Source organism: Ornithorhynchus anatinus, chromosome 18, assembly GCF_004115215.2.
Source record: "Ornithorhynchus anatinus isolate Pmale09 chromosome 18, mOrnAna1.pri.v4, whole genome shotgun sequence".
Taxonomy (NCBI): Eukaryota; Metazoa; Chordata; class Mammalia; order Monotremata; family Ornithorhynchidae; genus Ornithorhynchus; species Ornithorhynchus anatinus.
Window position 1 is genome coordinate 13,051,412 of NC_041745.1, and position 23,410 is coordinate 13,074,821.

At 43.7% G+C, this 23,410-nt stretch overlaps 1 protein-coding gene across 1 annotated transcript in view; it reads right to left on the bottom strand.

Moving 5' to 3' along the window:
• Positions 1 to 320: 320 nt before the first annotated feature.
• Positions 321 to 23,410, bottom strand: part of GABRB3 (gamma-aminobutyric acid type A receptor subunit beta3) — a 144,663-nt gene continuing 121,573 nt past the window's right edge. Inside the window, exons 8-9 of the mRNA XM_029082957.2 lie at positions 19,989 to 20,233; positions 321 to 4,161 (exon numbers count right to left, since the gene is read on the bottom strand). Coding sequence (XP_028938790.1) covers positions 3,814 to 4,161; positions 19,989 to 20,233 — 593 coding nt within the window. The 3' untranslated portion in view covers positions 321 to 3,813. The remainder of the gene's footprint in view (positions 4,162 to 19,988; positions 20,234 to 23,410) is intronic.

The following is a 23,410-nucleotide window of genomic DNA, read 5'->3' on the forward strand; positions in this document are numbered from 1 at the left end:
CATACTCGTTCAATTGTATTTATTGAGCACTTACTGTGTGCAGAGCACTGTACTAAGCACTTCTTACATACATACTGTACATATAGCACAGATGCCCTGTGTATGATATGATTCTATCTGCCCATGTGTGAGACTCAATCTGGGTGCCCAAGAAAGAACACGATCACGCATTTCTTTAGAGAATCACGTCGAAAGCATTCTATCTGTTGCCGAATTGTACTTTCCAACCGCTTAGTACAGTGCTCTGCGCACAGTAAACGCTCAATAAAAATGACTGAATGACTGAATGAATGTGTGGTGAGCCTCAAATGAGGACCAGGGCTCCCTCTGCAAGCAGGTCACTCCCCCAATAAAGTCAGGGAGCTGCTTGTTTCCACTTGAACAAGTTCTGACGAGGGCACCATGGATCCTGGGATGTAGAAAGAGATGGAAATCAACCGAGGTTTGCGTTTCTGGAAAACCCCAAGTCTCTCTGGCCCTCCCATAGTGTTTGCTAATTGACGTTGAGACTACGAACTCACTCTTATCTGTCCAGAAGAGGGTCAAAGAAGCATGAGGGAGTTGCAGCTATTTGCAAACCAAGCGGATGGAAATGAAAGAATGATATAAAAAGGGGGTTTAGAAGACAGGCAAAACTGCTTCCAATCAGTCAAATATTCATCTTTGCCTAGTATGTGTAGGGACTGTGTCTGATCTGAATGCACTGTATCCATACCAAGGTTTAGCATAGTGCTTGGCATGTAGAAAATGCTTAACAAATACCACAGTCATTATTATTATTCGTAGGGCACTGTACTAACCATCTGGGGCCATAAAGCAGATGTGAAAGACATGGTCCACGACCAAGGAGTTTTGGGAATAAAAGTTTCAAGACATAGCAGATCTCAATAAGCCCGACATTGGGCAGGGATTGTTTCTATCTGTTGCCGAATTGTACATTCCAAGCGCTTAGTACAGTGCTCTGCACATAGTAAGCACTCGATAAATACTATTGAATGAATGAATGAACCCATGGATGGGAGTGAGAAAAAATGATCAACCAGCTCAAGGGGGATGTCGTGCTGGCCCTGAAGGGAGTTGTTATCAGTCATCCTCATATGAGGCTCTCTCCATCCCCAGCTGCGGTGCAAATGCTCAGAGTGAGAAATCTTGGAGAACCTTTTAGCTGTCACCACGGTGCTAGATCGAACGATGGTGTCCGGACAGAAAAGATTCCCTAGAGCAAATGGCAGCCAAGGAGACTGCTTGCTCGCTCTTCACGTCAGTGTGTAGCTAAGCTCCGCCAGCTGTTTTCACACCATGTTTTTCAGATCCAGCTCTTTCTTTTCATCCCAGGGGCCATCACCGCGGTGCAGACTTTCATCACCTGTTGATTAGGCTTCTGTATCTGCCTTCATGCTGGTTTCCCTTTCTCAAACTTCTCCTCTTTTGAGTATGTACTGAATTCTGAAGCCCAGTTCAATACCCTCCAACATTCTTTTGGTCACCCTTCTCCCTTTCCCAAAAACTTCTGTGGAGAATCTTTTCCTTCACCATCAAGCAAGGACACCTGGCCATCGACTTCACTGCTTTTCACTAGGTGTCTCCTTCTTCCTCCTCTGCCGTCTTCACCTGTTATTCTCCCACCCATGTTCTGTGTTGTTACCAAGTGAGCCTTTTCACTGATCTTCGCTCTCACCTCTCCCGCCTCCGGCCTTTCCCCGACTACCTGGAACTCTCTCCCCCTTCACATATGCCAGACCAGAACTCTTCCCTAACTGAAATCCAATCTCATCCAGAAGGGATTCCTTGATTTAAGCTCTTTGGGCAGGGAAAGTGTGGACTAACTCGGTTCTGTTGTACTCTCCCAAGCGCTTAGTACAGTGCTCTGCACATAGTGAGCACTCGCTCAATACAATGGATCGATTTCTTATCTCCCAGCTGCCACCTCGGCATGTCTGTACTCATAGTCACCCAAAATATTTGCGCAAATATCAATTTACTCACTCTAAATTTAAGCACTTAGTCACTTTTCCATTGGTCCATTCTATTATTTTCCACTTCACTGCAAAATAATTTAGTGCCTGCCCTCTCGTTAAATGATAAGATCCTTACAGGGAGAGATTCTGTCTTCTATCTCTTTTGAACTCTGCCAAGTGCTTAGCACAGCACTCTACAGCCTAAACTGAGCACTATACTAAAATAAATTGCACAGATTGCAGCACAGGTAGGTGCTCACTCAATAATTACTATTGAGTTGTTGACCCTGGTCTGCCCAGATTTGCCATTTTCCCAGCACATTCTTGTCTCCCCTCCTCCAAGTTAACATCTGTTTTATGATCATTTCTGCCTATGGATGGCTGTGCTAGAAATTCTGTTTACCAAAAATATATCCTCTGTTTTCTTTAGAAAGATCTAGTTTTCTAAATAGGAAATTGTTTGTCTCTGAAAATCGGTGAACCTCAACTCACTGCTAATCACTTTTACAAAGCGGAAAATCGAATAAGAATATGGATGACGAAGAAACCCAAAGTGACCAGGCTTTGGTATTTCTCTTGGGAGAAGAGTCACAGGTACTTCACACAATCAGGTGCCGAGAGCCTCAGAACCCTCGTGGGAATAGAAGGATATTTAACGTGCTCACGGCATATGGTGGATATGGAAATGAAGGCCATGAGGATGCGTCTTGGTCTCTGAATTTCAGCAATAGAAGCGTTTCTTGCTGAAAGCCTTTGTTTTCGTTCATACGGGTTTGCCGCATCACGGAAGGAAGAAGAATGACATTTGCCCACTGCTGTGCTAGCAAGCAGAAGACAATTTTGATAAAATCTGCGTGTATGTGCAAGTTAAGCAAATATTATTTCTGTTAAAATACAGTGGGTATAAGACTGTTGGATAACAAGAATTAGAATGAATGGAATATAGATGATTTGGGGTTAGAATAACAAATAACCTGAGATTTCCAGGCTTTCATTGAGATGTCCATCTTAAAATCGGCAGAACACATTGTCCAGGTTTACTGTCTCAGCCAAACGGTATAAGCTTTTTATGTCACAGGTAGACTGGAATCAGTCTAAGTGAACCAAAAACTGCCCTTCATATAATAGGACTCCATTCTATCCTGTTGGCTTTTAAAAGAAGGATTTTGGAACCTATAAATTTCAACAAATCTACAGTGGAAGTCCATTCTTCCTGTGAATGCATTTAATCCAAAGAAATGACCGCTATAAAAGATGTACACATACGAGAAAAAAACAAGACCTGACCATTCGAAAATGGGCCCTCATAAAAGCATTCATTAAAATCAAAGGCCATAAGCTAAATGATCTGCTTCAAATGAATAATCCCACAGAATGCATCGGTGGGAATAAAATGTGAGATTGCTTTGAATCCTGATCTAAAGACATGTCATCCATTAGCAGTCAAAGCAAACTTTGGGGTGATATCACACAACCCTCCCTCCTTCTCAAAGGCAACATATTTTGTGGATATCAAATTATTTCAATTAAAAAATCAAAAGACACCTTTGATATGTGTTCTGGGTCAAATCATTTAGCCGCAAAAGCTACATATGTACGTGCGCTTTTTGTTCCCTACACATGGGCCCATATACCTATGTATATAACCATATACACATATGTCCTCATATAAACATGTTTTGATTAGAGACAGTTCACATGTCTATAGGGCTAAATATATATATGTATGTGTGTGTGTGTGTGTTTGTGAATACATATGTATATCTATATATACATATAGGTATAAAAATTCGACCAGTAGAGTGATAGTTTACACTGGGTTAATTGAAGTCTCTGAAATACCATGTTCCATCCCTCAGTTAACATAGTAAAGCCAGTAAATTAGGTTGAAAAGAGAAAAGGTGAATGGAAACACAACCCTTGACCACCGGTCGATGGAGTTCACGTCCGTCAAATCAGGGATTTTGATTTGGAGTTGGGACGACCTCCTCCGTAAACGGGTCTTCTTGTGCCGGAAATTTCTGTCCCCCGTCCGGCGCCCTACGCCCTCCCGGGGCAGGCTCTGCTTCCTGTGCTGGATTCCTGAGTTGTCGAAGGACACGGAAAAATTTCCGGCTTCCCCGGTGCCCGCTGGCATTTCGTTGCTTATCACCTCATTGTGAATTTCCAGGGATGTCAACAAAATGTTGCCTCGAGAATCCACCTGATCGGGAAGGAAGTTCATCGTTAGGAAATCTGAACAGACCACAGATTTAACTTTCTGAGAGAATCGGGGGCCGGGCTTAGCTCTGTGACCTTCATTCGGAGGCCTGGAGAGGAAAACTGCACTTCATTGGAAAATGTCATTCGGGAAGCTGAATGACAGTTTAGAAATCTCTCTATATTTTGGATAGATTTTTTTTTTCCTTGGGAAAGTTCTTAAGCATTTTTTTGTTTGTTTTCAAACTGAAATTTAGCTCTGTGGACCCATTTGGTTACACCGCAATTTGATTCTTGAGATCACCCCCCCTTTGGTCTTTAGCTTGGTTAGTTCATTCATTCATTCATTCAATCATATTTATTGAGCGCTTACTGTTGTCAGAGCACTCTCCTAAGTGCTTGGAAAGTACAATTTGGCAACATACAGAGACAATCCCTACCCAACAACGGGCTTGTCCACCAATCTGTTCAGTTCCCTTTACCCTACAGAGACCACTGTCTTCTCTTGAAACTATCAATTCCAATCCATCAGTCAGTGTTATTTATTGAGTGCGTACTGTGTGCAGAGCACTGTACTAAGCACTTGGGACAGTACAATGCAATGGAGTTATTAGGCATTTCCTTCCAGAGCCCATATTGCCAAACTGGCCGTGGCTCTTTAAAATAAGTCTCCCTGAAGGAAGGAGAAGGGAGAAAAAAAAAATAGCTTCTCCCCCATATACACTTTATACACAGATGTACACACAACTTCCTTCCTCTACTGAAAATGTCTCAGTTGCGAGAGAGAAATGAGCAGCAGTGTGCCCAGTGATTAGTCTGGGAGTCAGGAGGACTTGGGTTCTAATTCTGCCTTCGCCACTTGTCTACTCAGGGACCTAGGACAAGTCACTTAACTTCTTCGTGTCTCAGTTATCTCATCCATGCAGTGGGGTATAAAACTGCGAGACCCAGGTAGGCCAAGTACATGATTAGTTTGTATCTACCTCTTTGCTTAGTACAGTGCCTAGCACATATTAAGTGCTTTAAAATACTACCAAAAAAAGAAAAAGAAGAGGATAGTTCTGAGAAGCTTCAGACCTTTTTTTGATGGTATGTTATCTGGCCAAGAAAGAGAAGAGAAACCACAGCAGCAAAGGAATCTCTCCTAAATTGGTTAAGAAGCTTCCCCTTTCTATACACTCCCTCACCTTCCCGGAAAACCCTATCCCTCCCCCAGATGCCACTCAGGACACCCTTCCAAATGCATATAAGGAGGTTATCACTCCATGTAATATGAACAATATTTAAGAATCAATAAGATAGAGATAAAAGCACCCAGACCCCCTAAAAGTCTTTCCTTTCCCTGTAACATATTTCCCTTCCCAGTTCCCTCTGTTCTTTCCTACAGGAGTCCTGATCAATCAAATGATCAGTGATATTTATTGAGCCCTTCTCTGAGCAGAGAACCTTACTTAGTGATTGGGAGAGTACAGTATAACAGAGTTGGTAGACATGTTTCCTGCCCACGATGAGCTTGCAGTCCAGAGTCTTACATGTGTTGATGCATGCCTTTCTTTGGTCCATTTCCCACCGCTTCTCTTGGGGAATCCCTGGTTTCATGTTCACCGCCTCTGGAAACTTCCCCGAGGGTGTCCAGCTGCCAATTCCCACAATCGTTTTTTTCCTACTCGGTGGTAAAAGCTGCTCCCCAGGAAAGTGAGCCTCTGAACCTCCACCTGGAAGATCTTTTCTCTTGCATCTTGTCCCAAGGATGTCTCAGTCCCAACTAACCTAAAATGACCAAAAGGATTCTACTCCTCACTTAGCTAACCACCCTGCCCCTCCCCAACATACACACCTCCTCCCCTTTCCCCAAACTGCCTCTGAGATTGACTGTGTTCCAGATGGAGAGACCAAGTAAATCTCTGGTAGTTAAGTGGGTGAGCTTCCCTCAGGGAAGGCGTCCTCAGGGGTAGGTTTCTATCTGTTCTACTTTTGAAGTTTCCTCCAGCTACTTTAAAAGAGCTAAGGCTCTCTGTGCAGAATTAGCAAGAGTCACCATCAGTCTGTTCTGGGAGAAACTGGCAAAGATTAATTCATTATACCTTAAAAATGCAGGGGGAAATTAGCGTGAATAGATTTATGTGATTTAAGACATTTGTCTGGGAGTTAAAAGGTAGAACTATTATTATCTTTTTCAATAGTCCATATCTCTTTTGTAATATGGGACCAAAGTCTAAAGAAAATGAACCAAATTGCCTCAGGTATATTTAACCTAGTGGGATAGTCCTTGGGAAACTACATAATGCTTGAAAAGAAATCTCAATAGGAACGATTTTGGCCAAGCCTCTTTTCTGCATGCCATGATTAATTATGGATGACTCGGGGAACAATTGAATATGAGAATACTGTTTTTTTTAAAAGTTGCATTGCAAAGAATCTTACTTCATATTATGTGTGGAGTTTGTGATCAGAGTCCCAGAGGGGTTATTGTTGGGCATGAATATCAATAAACCATTCGCAAACATTGTTTATATTATAAAAAAGATGCTATATTACCATATATAGCCCAGATAGGGAGCCTGATCCAATCGATGTGAAGGAAAAATGTATTCCTGTGGAAAATTGTGCAGAACCTTCAAAGTGACATGATCAAGCTTATTAAGGAGGTAAAAAGGATCCCTGGACAACCAAGTTCACCTCTGAGCGCGTCCTCAACGGGGCAGGGGGCTGGGCTTCAAACAACTTGGGTTGGACCTACCACCCTCAGGGAAAATGAAGTGTGGCTGCCAAGATCTGGAGGGACTGAGCAGCTCTTCCCCTCCCCCTGCTTCCTTCTGCCTCCTCCCTCTGCCCCAGATCAGAGAGCTGGGCCAAGGATCTCCATGGATTGAGGGAAAACTGAGTCTCTGGAAGTGAGTGGTTGCCATGCCAACTAAAGGGGCCTGTTGAATGAAACACCCCCGAGGCCACCCCGAGGTGTTTCTCCAGTGATTCTGAAGACAACAGCTTGCAAGGGGAACATGGAGAACCAATGTAAATTTCACTTCTGGGTGGGCCATCTTTTTTCTAGTGCATCATAACCAGGGAAAACTTGCTAATGCAAAATTCCAAGAAGCCAAAATGAGACCCGTGCGGGCTGTGCCCCAAGTGATTATCCTACATCTACTCCGGCACTTAGCACATCAATCAATTAATGGTATTTATTAAACCCTTACAGCATGCAGAGTACTGTACTAAATAATAATAATAATAATAATAGTGGTATTTGTGAAGCGCTATGTGCCAGACACTATACTAAGCACTGGGGTATATACAAGCAAATTGGGTTGGACACAGTCCCTGTCCCACGTGAGGCTCACAGTCTCAATTTCTAGTCTTCAGATCGGGTAACTGAGGCAATTACCAATCGATGGTAATTATGGGAATTGATCATCAGGTGAAAATGATGGAAATCTATTTTGTGCATATTTTTTCCTTTCTAGAAACATAAAAGGAATTTGGAGACTAAGATTAACATGGTTAGGGAAGCAGTATGGCCTAGCGGAAAGAGCATGGGCCTGAGAGTCAGAGGACCTGAGTTCTAATACTGGCACCATCACAAGTCTGCTGTGTGACCTTGGGCAAGTCACTTAACTTCTCTGTGCTTCAGTTGCCTTACCTGTAAAATGGGTATTAAGACTGGAAGCCCTATGTGAGACATGGACTGTGTCTATTCTATCTTGTACCTATCCCAAGGCTTAATATAATGCTTGGCACATAATAAGGGGTAATAAATACAAAAAAAACCCACAATTTTTTTAGCACCTCTTTTCTTGGTTCTCAGGTTAAACTTGAAAGGAGAAAATTTTCTGATTATTCTGCACATAACTTCTCTATGTCTCAGTTTCCTCATCTGTACAATGGAGATTAAATACCAGTTCTGCCTCCTACTAAGGCCGTGAGCCCAGTGTGGGACAGGGACTGCATTACATCTGACAGCTTGCAATAATAATAAGAACGATGGCATTCGTTAAGCGCTTACAATGTGCCAAGCACTCTTCTAAGTGCTGGGGTGGATCCAAGATGATCAGGTTGTCCCTTGTATCTACCCCAGCACATATTACAATGCTTGGGACATAGTAGGGGCTCAAGAAACACCACAATTATTATATTAGCATTATTGCTTGGTTTATCTTCTCACATTTCCTTTTGCCTCCAGGAAATGTCACATGAATGACCCACTGGCCTCTTAAACTCAATTTAGCAGAAATTGAGCTCATCTTCCCTCCTAAATCTTTCGTTCCATCCATCCTTTCAATCACAGTCTATGATACCACCATCCTACCTGTCAGAGAAGCCCAAGGTCTTGGCATTGGCCTTGATTTAGATAATAATGATTGTGGCATTGTTATACCAGTCAAAGAGGAAGAGATAACCGATATTTAATCTTCATTATGCAGGCGATGAAACTCAGCCACTGAGAAGTTAGGGAACTTGGCCCAAAGTTGCCCAGCAGGCAAGAGGAGAAGCTGGGTTTCAAACACAGGACTCCTGACTTCCAGTTTCTACTCTTTCCACTAGACCACTAGCTGTTTCCTCAGTCCTTCACTTCCCACAAACCATCTAAATGCTACTGGTATTTCCTCTCTAATATTTCTAGATCGGTGCCTTTTTCTCCATACTTAAGATCATGTCCTGATCCAAGCCCTAATCACTGCCTGGCTACGTGAGCGGCTTCATCAGCGTCTTCATTGGTCTCCTTCCTCCAGTTTCTCCCCTCTTCAGTCTATTCTACACTCTGCTTCCTAAAATGTCATTGAGTACATCATTCCACCCATCAAAAACCTCGAATGGTTGTCCATCTATTTCCATATCAAGCAGAATTGAATCTGTGGCTTTCCACCAATTCTCCTTTTCCTACATTTCTATCCCCTTCTCCTACTCCACCTTTGCTCACATGCTTTACTCCTCCCTAGATAATCACCTATAATAATAATAATAACAACGTTGGTATTTGTTAAGCACTTACTATGTGCCGAGCACTGTTCTAAGTGCTGGGGTAGATACAGGGTAATCAGGTGGTCCCACGTGAGGCTCACAGTTAATCCCCATTTTACAGATGAGGTAATTGAGGCACAGAGAAGTGAAGTGACTCGCCCACAGGCACACAGCTGACAAGGGGCAGAGCCGGGATTCGAACTCATGACCTCTGACTCCCAAGCCTGTGCTGTTTCCACTGAGCCACTCTGCTTCTCTGTCTGTAACTCTCTGGGAAAATATCATAGCCTAGTGAAAAAAATACAGGCCAGGGAGTAAGAGGACCTGGGTTAATAATAATAATAATAATGTTGGTATTTGTTAAGCGCTTACTATGTGCAGAGCACTGTTCTAAGCGCTGGGGAGATACAAGGTAATCAGGTTGTCCCCCATGGGGCTCACAGTCTTCATCTCCATTTTACAGATGCAGTAACTGAGGCCCAGAGAAGTGAAGTGACTTGCCCAAGGTCACACAGCTGACAAGTGGCAGATCCGGAATTCGAACCCAGGACCTCTGACTCCCAAGCCGGGCTCTTTCTACTGAGCCACGTTTGGGGGACGGTGGGGAGGGAAAGAAATGAGGTGAGGCTGGGACCCTCTCTGGATCTTCAGAGCAAGACCCAAGGATCCCGGCAGGGCCTGCATCCAATCTCTCCTTGAGAGGGACAAGCTGATCCTCGAGGATCTCCCTGTGCCAGACCATGGGAGGTTTATTCAAGGGCAACGTGAGGAGTCGGATAGCCCTGGAACTCTCCCAGAGCCCACGCCACCCTCCTCCGGGTTGCCCCCAAGCCCAGGCCTCGACTCCACAACTTGAGGGCTGTGTGACCTTGGGCAAGTCACACCTTTTCTGTGCCTCAGTTATCCCATCTGTAAAATGGGGATCAAGACCGTGAGTCCTATGTGGGACAGGGTCTCTGTCTCACCTGATTATCCTGATCCCTCTCCAGTGTTTAGTACGGTGCTGGCACATAGTAAGTGCTTAACAAATATCACTAAAAAAACACCCCCCACAAAAACACTCTCTCTTTATTCTTCCATCTCTTACCTACTGCACACCCTCCTCCCTCCTTCTCTTTCCCTCCCCGCTCCACCAAGCCAAATCTCACCCCACATTTCTAGGTTATCACATCGCACCCATTTCACCTCTTTTGTTCTATGTATTTATTCATTTATTTCTTTCAGAGTTTATTTTTGTTTTTATCAGTTGTATCTATGTTGTCTGTCATTCCCACTGTCTGTACCCTATCTATGCCCGTCTGACTCTCCTCTTAGCTCTCTTAATAAATCAATCGATTGTTGGTATTGGTATTTATTATTTATCAAACAATGGCCTTAAAGCACTCAATCAGCTTGCCCCATCCAACCTCACCTCACTCATCTCCTACCTCAGCCCAACCCGCACACTCAACTCCTCTAGTACTAGACAGGGAAGCAGCGTGGTGTAGTGGATAGAGCAGGGGTCTGGGAGTCAGAAGGTCATGGGTTCTAATCCCGGCTCCTCCACTTGGCTGCTGTGTGGCCTTGGGGAAGTCACTTGACTTCTCTGTGCTTCAGTTACCTCATCTGTAAAATGGGGATTAAGACTGTGAGTCCTCTGTGGGACTGGGACTATGTCCAACCCAATTTGCTTGTAGCCAACCCAGTGTTTAGTCAAGGGCCTGGCACATAGTAGGCATTTAACAAATACCATAATAATTATTATTATTAGCTTTCTCAAGTCCCCCAGTCTCATCTATCACACCACTGACCCTTTTCCCATGTCCTCCCTCTAGCCTGGAACTCCCTCCTCCTTCATATATGCTAGACCACCACTCTCTCTCCTCCTTCGAAGCATCATTAAAGTTTCATCTCCTACGAAATGCCTTCCCTAATAAAGCCCTCTTTTCTCCACCTCGCTTCTGTGTCATCTGTGCACTTGGATCTATAACCTTTAAACATGTGCCATTCACCCCACCCCCAACTCCACAGCATTTATGTACACATTTTAAAATCATATATTATACATTTCTTATTTATCCATATTAATATCTGCCACCCCCTCTAGATTATGAGCTGGTTATGGGCAGGAAATGTGTCCACTAATTCTGTTGTATTGTACAGAGCTCTGCACATAGTAAGCACTCAATAAATACCATTGATTGATTGATATTGAGCACTTACTGTATGCAGGATACTGCACTAAGTATTAGGGAGAGTACAGTAAAATTTAGTTGGCAGAGACCATTTCTGCCCTGAAGAATTTTACAATCTAGTGGTAGGCACCAAGTATTTGCATTTTATTATGTGCTCCCAAATGTCTAAGTTTGGCACTCTCCACAGAGTAGGGGCCTGGTAAATACTACTGAAGAAATAAGTGCCCGAATGTCTGAGTGGGGGAAACTTTGTCAATGGTGTCTATTTTGTTGTTGGGACAGACTGTTTTTTAAAAGCTTCGTAGCTCCTCCCTCCTTCCTCCCTCACCAATCCCTGAACTTTCCCACACTAGAAGAAGCGTGGTTTAATAGAAAGGACACAGGATTGAGTGTTCTGGGTTCTAATCCTTGCTCCACACTTGCCTGTTGTATGACCTTGGGCAAGTCTATTAACTTCGCAATACTGAGTTTTCTCATCTGATAAATAGGGATGAAATACTTGGGCTCCTTCTCTCTTAAACTGTGATCTACACATGGGAAAGGGACTGTGTCCAATCTGATTGTACTATAACTATAGTGCCTAACAAATCTCCTAATAATAATAATGATAATAATAATTAGTAGTAGTAGTACTAGCAGTAATCTGTGGGTCCTTCTATTCTTATTGACTTTAATTCTACTCCCAACATGCAATTGTCTCCTCCCCAGTGGACAGAGGCATAGAGTGCTACCCTGGTTTAACCATCAATCAATCAGTGGCATTTATTGAGCACCTACTGTGGGCAGAATACCATACTAAGCACTTAAGAAAGTATAATACAGGTGGAAGACACAATCCTGTTCACAAGGCGTTTACAATCTAATGGATAGAATATTTCTATCTGAGACGGAAAAATACGCATTTGCTGAAGAAAATGTTTGAGGCCCCTTTAAGTGCTGATTCATATAAGCTGAAATTCTCTCCAGCAAGGATTTGTTGTAGTGATTCTTAACAAGACACTGGGCCTAACTCCAGAAGAGCAGGGGTCCCATGAACCAGGCATTGGATTTCTGGGATAAAAACAATTGCACATTAAGTGTCAAGCAAAAGTCTTGTCAGGGCTTAGAATGGAATCCCCTCGGATTGGAGCGTTTGTAACATTTATAGCACCAGAGACTCTCTCTGGCAACCAGAAGGAAGTTGTTCAGATAAATGTTTACTCCAATTATTAAATCCAGGAAGCTCTGCACCCAGGTGTACTGTAGATTCAACAACAAACAAAAATATGTCTTGCTCACTGTGGTTCTGCTTCCACCTGAGACTTGATGTACTTTTAGACTTTAACCTAAATATATAATGCAATTTCATAGAGAGCATAATTGTATTAGATTCTTAGGGTTAATATGGACCCATGTGTTTGTGTGCATTTCTAATGTGTGTATGAGAGAGTTATGTATGTGCCTTGTGAATCTGTGTGTGTGTGTGTGTATCTGTATAATGAGTGTTACAGAAGATGGGAGAAACAGAACAGGTCAGAGAGTACATCTATCAACTCTTTTATACTGTTCTCATTTAAGCATTTAAAACAGTGCTCTGCACACAGTATACACTCAATAAACTCGACTGATTGACTGACACATTGGACCCCAATGGGAGGGCTGCTTGGTGTGGATAAGAGAAATCTGGGGCCCTGTGTCTCTCCCTCTGCTGAATGTATCCTTCTGTCTCTGTGAGTTTCACTTTCCTTGACGAAGAAGATGAAGGAGAAGAAGAAGGAATGGAGAAGAATGAGAAAGAGGAGGAGGCAGAGGAGAAGGAGAAAAGCAGAATATTTGTGGCGTGTGTACTATGTGCTAAGTACTGCTGGAGTAGATACAAACTTATCAGATCAGGCACAGTCCTTGTCTCACACTGTGATGTCACAAGAAAACTTGGACTTGACCTTGGGTTAAAAGTTTGCTGGAGGTGACTAGTTCCAATAAACAGAGATAACCTATGACGTGAGCCAGAACTCCTGTCCCAAATTGCAGAGACCTTTGAAAATTAAAAGTCTGAACTGTAACCTCGTTGAGGCAAGGAATGTGTCTACCAACTCTCTCCCAAGCACATAGTTTAGTGCTCTGCACACAGTAAGATAGTAAATAACTCTGAGGGATAGAATCTTCTTCAAATGCTGTCCAATCATTTCCAATTTATAGTGACTCCACGAACACACCCTCCCCAGATTGTCCTATCGCCTCCCACAAAGCCACTCTGGTATGTATATCCATAGAGTTTTCTTGGTAGATTGATTAATTAATGAGTCAATATTTGCATCGAGCTGGAACATCCTCAGTGGTACTTTATAAATATTATCAGAGCTACTGGTCTACGACTCCTCTCCCCTCATTTAAATATCCCTGGGTTGGCAATGGCCAACGGCGTTTTTTCCTTTATTTAATTATCCACCCGGCTCCTAAGTGGAGTCCGACACATATTTTCTAAATTCTCGAGCAAATGGCACGAAGAGCATTTAAAAGAGCATGCTAAGTTTGTTAAATACATTTGAGCCCATTTGAAAGTTTTAAGAGGTAATTTGCAGAGATTTAGAGCTTTCTTTAACATTGAAATATTTAAGATAAAACAGACCAAACATTGAAAGGGAATTTTCAAACCCCAGAGCAAAAAAAAAAAATCGATAAAGAGTTGCTTCGCCTTCTTCCTAACCGTTTCGCTTCTGAGTTACAGTGCAGTTTCAGATTTCACGCTTTCTGCAAAGGTATGGCGATTCAGACTTCACTTTGCTATCTGGATCATATTTCTAAAACGCTTGTGTGTCTACGTCTCTCCACTGCTCAAGAGTCTCCCATACCTCTCGGCATCATAAAGATTCTTCTGATGAGTCAGGGGCTCTAAGACATTCAATCAGCTCTCTCCCTCCTATCTAGCAACTCAAAGACCCCAGTATATCCCAGCACACACTTTTTATTCCTCTCATGCAGACCTACTTGCTGTATCAATCTCATCTCGTGTAACTAACCTATTCCTCAGCTCTTTCTCCAAGCCTGAGACACCCTCCCCCTTCACATCCGATGGACCACAGCTCTCCTCCTCTTTGAAGCCCTCCCGAAATCGCACCTCCTCCTAAAGCCTCCCACCCCCCTCCATTACTTTCTAATCTCCTCGGGCTCTTACCCCCACAAATTCCACATCAGCACTTGGTCCTACCTAAGCACCATCCAGAGGACCTATTTATACATCCCCTATTATTTCTTTCAAGCATTATATCATATATATTTCCCCTTTGTTGTATTTTCTCCAGAGCTTAGCAGAGTGCTCTACACACAGTAAGAACACAATAAATATCATTGACCGACTGACGTCTCCTTTCCTTTCTGCCTCCAATTGTCATATAATATTAATGTCTCCACTCACCTCCACTGGGTGGAAAGCTCGTTGTGGGCAGAGACCTTGTGGAGAGGTTTTTGGGGAGTGGGAATTGTTTCACTGAGTCTTTTCGAGATCTACCATTTCATAGGCATCGGGGGAGTGAAAGGATGAGCAGAGAGTGAAGAGAGTCCAAAAAGAAAACCCCAATACAGTATCTTCATCTTCTACTGCACTCCCCCAAACATTTAGTAGAGTGTTCTGTGCGTAGGAGATGACCCATAAATATTATTGACTGATTGAGGAGATTGCAGAGTGAGGGATCATGGGCTGAAATACCTCTGTCAATCCAGTCTGACCTCACGACACCTGGAGGAATCTCAGATCTGAAAACCGAAGCTTGCCCGCGAGGGAGAATCAATCTCCTGATAACACTACCCTACTCCATCAGTCCAGGAAATTTATCGGCGCTTACAGTGTATCATGGCACTATACCAAGTGTTTGGGAGAGTAAAATAAGAATTAGAAGACACAATTCCTGCCCTCAAAGCATTTGCAGGTCTATCCTGTGTCAATGCCTTTACAAAACTGTAGTTTGCACTACAAAATTCCTTGCAAAAATATGCTGGGTTCTGATGAACATGGTATCACCAGCTGTCCACCCAGTCTGTACTTTTTACGCATCAGCTCATTTCCCACTACCTCCCAACTTGCACTCTTTGTTCATCCCAAGACTCCCTCAAGACTTCCACCTATACCTTCCTTCCAGAATGAAACTCCTTCTCCAAACCCACTAAATCAACGAAACCATGTCCCTCCCTTCCTTCAGAACGCTTAAAATGCCATCTTCTCCTTCCAGCATGTCTTCCCTGATTAATTTACCCCCTCATTTTCTTTTTAAATGGTACTTAAGTGCTGCATAGTGGATAGAGCACGGGCCTGGGAATCAGAAGGTCATGAGTTCTAATCTCGGCTCCTCCATCTGTCTGCTGTGTGACCTTGAGCAAGTCACTTTACTTCTCTGTGCCTCGGTTACCTCATCTCTAAAATGGGGATTGAAATTATGAGCCCCACATGGCACAGGGACTGTGTCCAACTCAATTTCCTTGGATCCCTCCCAGCACTTAGTTCAGTGCCTGGCACATAGTAAGCACTTAACCAATACTATTATTATTTTTTTATTATTATTATTACTTTGTGCCAGGTAATATGCTAAGCACTGGGGTACATACAAGTTATTCAGGTTGAACACAGTCCATGTCCCACCGGGAGCTTAGAGTCTTAATCTCCAATTTTACAAATGAGGTTACTGAGAGCCAGAGAAGTGAAGTGACTTGCCGAAGGTCACACAGCAGACAGTGGTGGAGCCAGGCTTAGAACCCAGGTCCTTCTGACTTCCAGACCCTTGGTCTATCCTCTAGGTCACCTTGCTTCTCCAACCTATGTTCTAACATATGATATCTTCTTAAACGCATCACAGGACTAGCCACCTTAGTACCTGAGTGTGTTTGTAAGTATTATTCTGATTTACTGCTGGGCTGAGTCTGCAAAGCAATTCATCTTAATTTGAATATCACGTCCACCATGCACCTGGTAAAACATACATTATTGTCATTATCATTCCCCTTCTTAAAAACCTCCAGTGGTTGCCCATAAACCTCTGTATGAAAAGAAAACTTCTCACTCTAGGCTTTAAGGCTCTCCATCATCTTGCTCCCTCCTACCTCTCCTCCCTTCTCTCTTTCTACTGCCCACCCCGCCCTCTCCGCGCCTCTGTCGCCCACCTCCTCACCGTCCCCCGTTCTCGCCTATCCCGCCGTCGACCTCTGGGCCATGTCCTCCCACGATCCTGGAACGCCCTCCCTCCTCACCTCCGCTAAACTAATTCCCTTTCCCTCTTCAAAACCCTACTTAGAGCTCACCTCCTCCAAGAGGCCTCCCAGACTGAGCTTCCCCTTTTCCCTCTGCTCCCTCTGCTCCCCCTCTACCCCCCCTCACCGCCCCTCAGCTAAGCCCTCTTTTCTCCCCTTTCCCTCTGCTTCTCTCCCTCTCCCTTCCCCTCCCCTCAGCACTGTGCTCGTTCGCTCGACTGTATATATTTTCTTTACCCTATTTATTTTGTTAATGAGATGTACATCACCTTTATTCTATTTATTGTTTTTGTTTTAATGAGATGTCCATCTCCTTGATTCTATTTATTGCTATTGTTTTTGTCTGTCTGTCTCCCCCGATTAGACTGTAAGCCTGTCAAAGGGCAGGGACTGTCTCTATCTGTTGCTGATTTGTACATTCCAAACGCTTAGTACAGTTCTCTGCGCATAGTAAGCACTCAATAAATACTATTGAATGAATGATCATTAGTGGTATTAATTCTACTATATTTGTTAAGCCCTTACTATGTGTCAAATGTGTTTTTAAATACTAGGTCAGATACAAGTTAATCAGGTTGTTCACAGTCCTTGTCCCACACGGGGCTCATGTTCTAGGTGAAATAGAGAACTGATATAAATGCAACCGGATGATTTCTTTGACAATCGGATGATTTCTTTGACAACACATCGTGGCCAAGTGGAAAGAGCACAGGCCTGGGAGTCAGAGGACCTGGATTCTAATCCTGACCCCTCCATTTGCCTGCTGTGTGACCTCGGGCAAATCACTTAACTTCTCTGTACCTCAGTTTCCTCAACTATAAAGTTGGGATTGAAGTACCTGTTGTTTCTCCTTGTTAGATTGTGAGCCCCATGTGGGACAGGGATGGTTTCTGACCTGATTAACCTAATAATAATAATAATAATGTTGGTATTTGTTAAGCACTTACTATGTGCAGAGTACTGTTCTCAGTGTTGGGGTAGATACAGGGTAATCAGGTTGTCCCACGTGAGGCTTACAGTCTTAATCCCCATTTTACAGATGAGGGAACTGAGGCAAAGAGAAGTTGTGACTTGCCACAGTCACACAGTTAACAAGTGGCAGAGCTAGGATTCAAACCCATGACCTCTGACTCCCAAGTCCAGACTCTTTCCACTGAGCTATGCTGATAAAACACGGTCTCTCCCCCTCCAGGAACTGACAAACTAACAGTAAGGAGGGCAAGGATTTGGTGACAGAGTAGGAAAGATGAAATGATATAAATACAAAAACTAGACAAAACTCAGAGTCCAGCAAATCTGGTGATGAAGGGGACTCATAGGGATCTTAGGGTGCTGAGGTTTTCAAGTATCCAGTCACAACCAAAGCTTCCCAGAGTTCCTCAATTTTCTGAGGAACCTCCACTGCTTAAATCCCAACAGCTCCTGACTGTTGTAACTGTTTCTGTTGTTTGCCCTTTGTGGCTACTCAGGTATTATGAGTGTGGGCAGTAGAACTGTACTGATGTGTATTTCTCTCTCCATCCACTGAAAAATGTGAGTTTTTTGAGGGTGGGGACTATGTCAGGTTAGATCTTCCATCCAAAGAGAGAAGGAAAGAAGAATAAAAGTGAAGGGATGAAAGAGGAATAAAATGAATATGAAAACTAGATTCAATCGATTTCCTTTGGAATAATAATAATGATGATAATAATAATATTAGTTAACCGCTTACGTGCCAGGCATTGTACTGAGTCTTGGGGCAGATACGAGATAATCACATCTTACATGGGGCTCACAGGCTAACTAGGATGGCCAAGTACTTCAATTCCTACTTTATAGGTGAGGAAACTGAGGTACAGAGAAGTTAAGTGACTTTCCCCAGGTCACACAGCAGAAAAATGGCAGAGCCAGGATTTAAATGCAGGTCCTATGACTCCCAACCTCATGCCCTTTCCGCCACTCCATGCGGCATCTAATTATACAATTTAAAGTGTTCCAAAGGCTCTCTTTGTAATCCTCATCAATCAAACGATCAATCACATTTATTGAGTGTTTATTGTGTGCAGGGCACTGTACCAAATGCTTGGGAGAGCACACCATAACAGTATAAAGACACAGTCCCTGCCCACAGCGAGCTCACAATCTAGAGGGGGAGGTAGGCATTAATATAACTGAATAAATTATGGATGTGTGCCTAAGTACTTTGGGTTTGGGAAGTGGGAGCCAGTCAGGGCGAAGGGAGTCAGAGAAAAGGAAAAGAAGACTTAGTCAGGGAAGGCAACTTGGAGGAGCTGTGTCGTTGATAAAGCTTTGAAGGGAGGGGGAGTAATTGTCAGATTTGAGGAGGCCGAGCATTCCAGGCCAGGAGCAGGATGTGGGTGAGGGATCAACGACGAGATGGACAAGATCGGGTACAGTGAGTCAGTTGGCATTAGAGGAGCGAAGTGCGTGGACTGGGACGTAGTAGGAGAGAAGTAAGGTGAGACAGGAGGGGGCAACGTGATTTAATGTTTTAAAGCTGATGGTGAGGAATTTCCGTTTGATGTGGAGGTGGGCAGGTAGACAATCATTCACACCTAGCTAACACTGAAAGGGGACTGGGGCCTACAGAGATTTCTAGAGTCCTCTCTATGGGCCTTTAAGCCAATATCACCTTTGCCATGAAGGATCGAAGACAGGAAAATCTGGGGTGCCACTCATCATAATAATAATGGTGTTTGTTAAGCTCTTACTATGTGCCGAGCACTAAGCGCTGGGGCAGGTACAAGGTAATCAAGTTGTCCCATGTGGGGCTCACAGTCTTTATCCCCATTTTCCAGATGAGGTAACTGAGGCCCAGCGAGGTGAAGGGGCTCACCCAAAGTCACACAGCAGACAAGTGGTGGAGCCGGGATTAGAACCCAGATCCTCTAACTCCCAAGCTTGGGCTCTTTCCACCGAACCACGCTGCTTCTCTAATCTCCTAAGTACAACAAAGTTTAGGTCAAAGAGCTTCTTCCATTCAACTTTTCCTAACACTCACTCCACTCGACAGAAAGAAAACATGGTAGTTAGATATCAGTGAAGGAGAGAAACGTGTTGCCTTTCTCCCCACTGAAAGAGGAGAAGCTACGGCATAAGCATATTTTGTCCTTAAAACACCCCTTAAATTCAAATGGCAGAGAACTAAACCTATGTTTAATAATGTCAAGATCATTTCACAACTGGATGCATATTTTCATTTTCCGGTGAGAATACAATGTTATTGCCCACAGCACATTTCTGGAGTGCTAGTCTGCAAAGGTATGCGGTTTTCCACTAGGAACTGTTGAATTTCCATTTTTTTTCTATTTCCTAATAGAAAGTCCAGAGTTTTTTTTATCAAAAACTTCCCCATAAGAATCTATAGCCAATTATGACAATAGAAGCTAAATCATCACCCAAGAACCAAGGTGGTGTTGACAGCTGTGTGAACAAAACAGAATATGGGGTGAAGTGTTGAAAATGGAATTGAAACGCCTACCCGGCTACTTTCTCTTCTTGAGCGGTCGTTGTTTGCCTTTGCTGTCTTCTCTGCGAGTTTCTTCTGCCTCTGAGGGCCTCTTCCAAAGAAAATGTAGTTGACAAAGGCATACTCGAGCAGAGCCAAAAAGACAAACACAAAGCAGCCCATCAGGTACATGTCAATGGCTTTAACGTAGGGGATTTTGGGCAAAGTCTCTCGGAGGTGAGTGTTGATTGTGGTCATGGTAAGCACAGTGGTAATTCCTAAAGACAGAAAGGAAGAAAGGGAAAATGAGTAACTCCAATTTCTCCCTTGAAGTCTTACAAGCAACCTGCCTGACTGGATCGTTCCTAACTTGTGAAGTTGAATAGCCACCTGCCCGAGGGTTTGACAGGGAGTCACGTGGGCTGACATATCTCAGTCCCAGAGCAGGAAGGTGGTATCTCTCCTCCTAAAAAAAAATAACTCTTGCCAAGCTGCTCTTACAGTTGAGGCTTCATTACAGTGGGACAACATCCGCCTGGAATTCAGAAGAGGAAAAGAAGATCGTGAGAACTTGAGAGGACAAGCTCAGAATATGACTGATTAGGTGGCCCGGAGAATGGGGAATTTCAGCGGCATCAAGAGGAGGAGGAACTGTGCAGGGTGGCCTACCGGTTCTGACGATTCCCAAGGGAATATTGTGATCATCTGAACATTAGGGAATCATGAGGAGCAGCATGGCCTGGCAGAAAGAGTACAGACCTGAGTTCTAATCCCATCTCTTCCATCTGTCTCCCACGTGACCTAAGACAAGTCACTAAAGGCTGCGGTTGCCTCATCTGTAAAAGGGGAATAAAATATCTGTTCTTCCCCATTCTTACACCTCTATCCCCATGTGGGCCAGAGACTGGGTCTAATCTTATTTTACTGTATCCTCCTCAGTGCTCAGTTCTGTACTCAGCACACAGTGAGCATTTAACGAATACCACTAGTCTCATTATTCCTATCCAAATGGCTTAATCAGATACCTACTCTCAATCAATGACACAATCGTACTTATTAAGCACTTATTGTGTGCAGAGCACTGTTCTAAACTCTTGGGAGAGGACAGTGTAACAATATAACAGGCACATTCCCTGCCCAACAGGAGCTCAGAGTCTAGAGGGGGAGACAGACATTAATATAAATAATGTATGCAAGTGCTGTGGGGCTGGGAGGGAAGATGAATATAGGGAGCAAGTCAGGATGATGCAGAAGGGAGTAGGAATAGAAGAAATGAGGGCTTAGTCAGGGAAGGCCTCTTGGAGGAGATGGGCCTTCAATAGGGTTTTGAAGCTGGGGAATTGTCTGTCAGATATGAAGAGGAATGGTGCTCCAGGTCAGAGGCAGGATATGGGTGAGAGGTCAGAGGCAAGATAGATGAGATCGAGGGACAGTAAGTAGGTTGCCATTAGAGGAGCAAAGTGTGCGGGTGGGTTGAAGTAGGAGAGAAGTGAGATGAGGTCTGAGGGGACAAGCTGCCTGAATGCTTTAAAGCCAACGGTAAGGAGTCTCTGTTTGATGTGGAGGTGGATGGGCAACCACTGGAGGTTCTTGATGACTGCAGAAACATGGCCTGAACTTTTGTGTAGAAAAATGATCTGGGTAGAAAAGTGAAGTATGGACTGGTGAGAGGAGAGACAGGAGGCAAGGAGGTCAGCAAGGAGGATAATACAGTAATAAAGGAGGGGGCTCTAACACTCTCTAACTCTGGGGGTTCTTAAAGGCTCAGCCTGGGTCCCCTTCTATTCTCCATCTACACCCACTCCCTCGGGAAACTCATTTACTATGAGGATTTCAACTACTATCTCTAGCAGATGATTCCCAAATCTACATCTGCAGCCCTGACTTCTCTCCTCTACAGCCTCGCATTTTCTCCCGGGCTCAGGACATCTCTCCAAGGATATCTCACTGACACCGCCAACAGAACATGTCCAAAACAGAATGCCTCACCTTCCCTCCTAAACCTCGTGTTTCTCATGACTTTCCTATCACTGTAGAAAACACCATCATCCTTCCTGTCTCCTCAAATCTTGACATCATCCTTGACTCATCTCTCATTCAATCCACACATTCCATCTGTCACCAAATCACTCAGTAGGTAATGCATGGGCCTGGGAGTAATAAGGACCTGAGTTCTAATCCCTGCTCCACCACTTGCCTGCTGGGTAAACTTGGACAAGTCACTTATCTGTGCCTCAGTGACCTCCTCTGTAAAATGGGGATTAAGACTGTATGCCCCATGCGAGACAGGGACTCTGTCCAAACTGATTAGTTTATATTTACCCCAGTATTTAGAACAGCATTTGACAAATAATAAGTGCTATACAAATGCTAATATCATTATTATTATTAATAAATCCTGTCAGTTCTACCTTCACAACATTTCTAGAATTCACTCTTTCCATTCAACCTGCTACTATGCTGATGCAAGCATTTATTATGGACCATTTTAGTTTCTGCATCTACCGCCTCACTGACGTCCCTGCTTCCTGCCTTTCCCCTCTGCAGTCCATTCTTCAGTCTTCTGCGCAGATCATTTTTCTGAAAAAACATATAGTACATAACTCTCTACTCCTCAAAAAACCTCTAAAGGTGGTCCATCCACCTTCACATCCAAATGAAATCCTTACCGTCAGCTTTAAGATGCTCAATCAGCCCTCCCGCTCCTAACTTACACTGCTGATCTACTACAAATCCCAATCCCCTCACTTTGCTCCCTCAGGCCAATTTAGTCTCTGTTCCATGATCGCATCTTTCTGACTACTAAACCTTCGCCCATGTCCTCCCTCAAGCCTGGTTCAATAAATATCATTAATTGATTGATGGATTGATTAGAGCTCCTTCTTCCTTCATATACAACAGTCTATCACTCTCCCCACCTTCAAAATCCTCCTAAAATCACATCTCCTGCAAGAGATCTTCCCCTACTAAAGCTCTTGATTCCTTTATCCGCCTTCTCCTCTACATCTCCTATCTAAGTGGATCTGTACTTCAGCCCACCCTCAGCCCCGCAGCACTTACGTACATAAGGGGAAGCAGCATGGCATAGTGGATAGAGCATGGGCCTGAGAGTTAGAAGATCAGGGATTCTACTCCTGCCTTCCCCCACTTGTCTGCCATGTGACCTTGGGCAAGTCACTTCATTTCTCTATACCTCAGTTGCCTCATCTGTAAAATGGGGATTGAGACTGTGATCCCCCTGAGGGACAGGGACTGTGTCCAACCTAATTTGCTTGTATCCACCCCAACTCTTAGTACGATGTCTGGCCTATAGTAAGTGCTTAACAATTACCACAATTATTATTACTATTAGATATGTCTATACTCTCCCATTTCCCCTATCTATAATTAATTTTGATATCCATCTCCCCCTGAAAATTATAAGTTCTTATGGCCAGGGATCATGTCTAGCAACT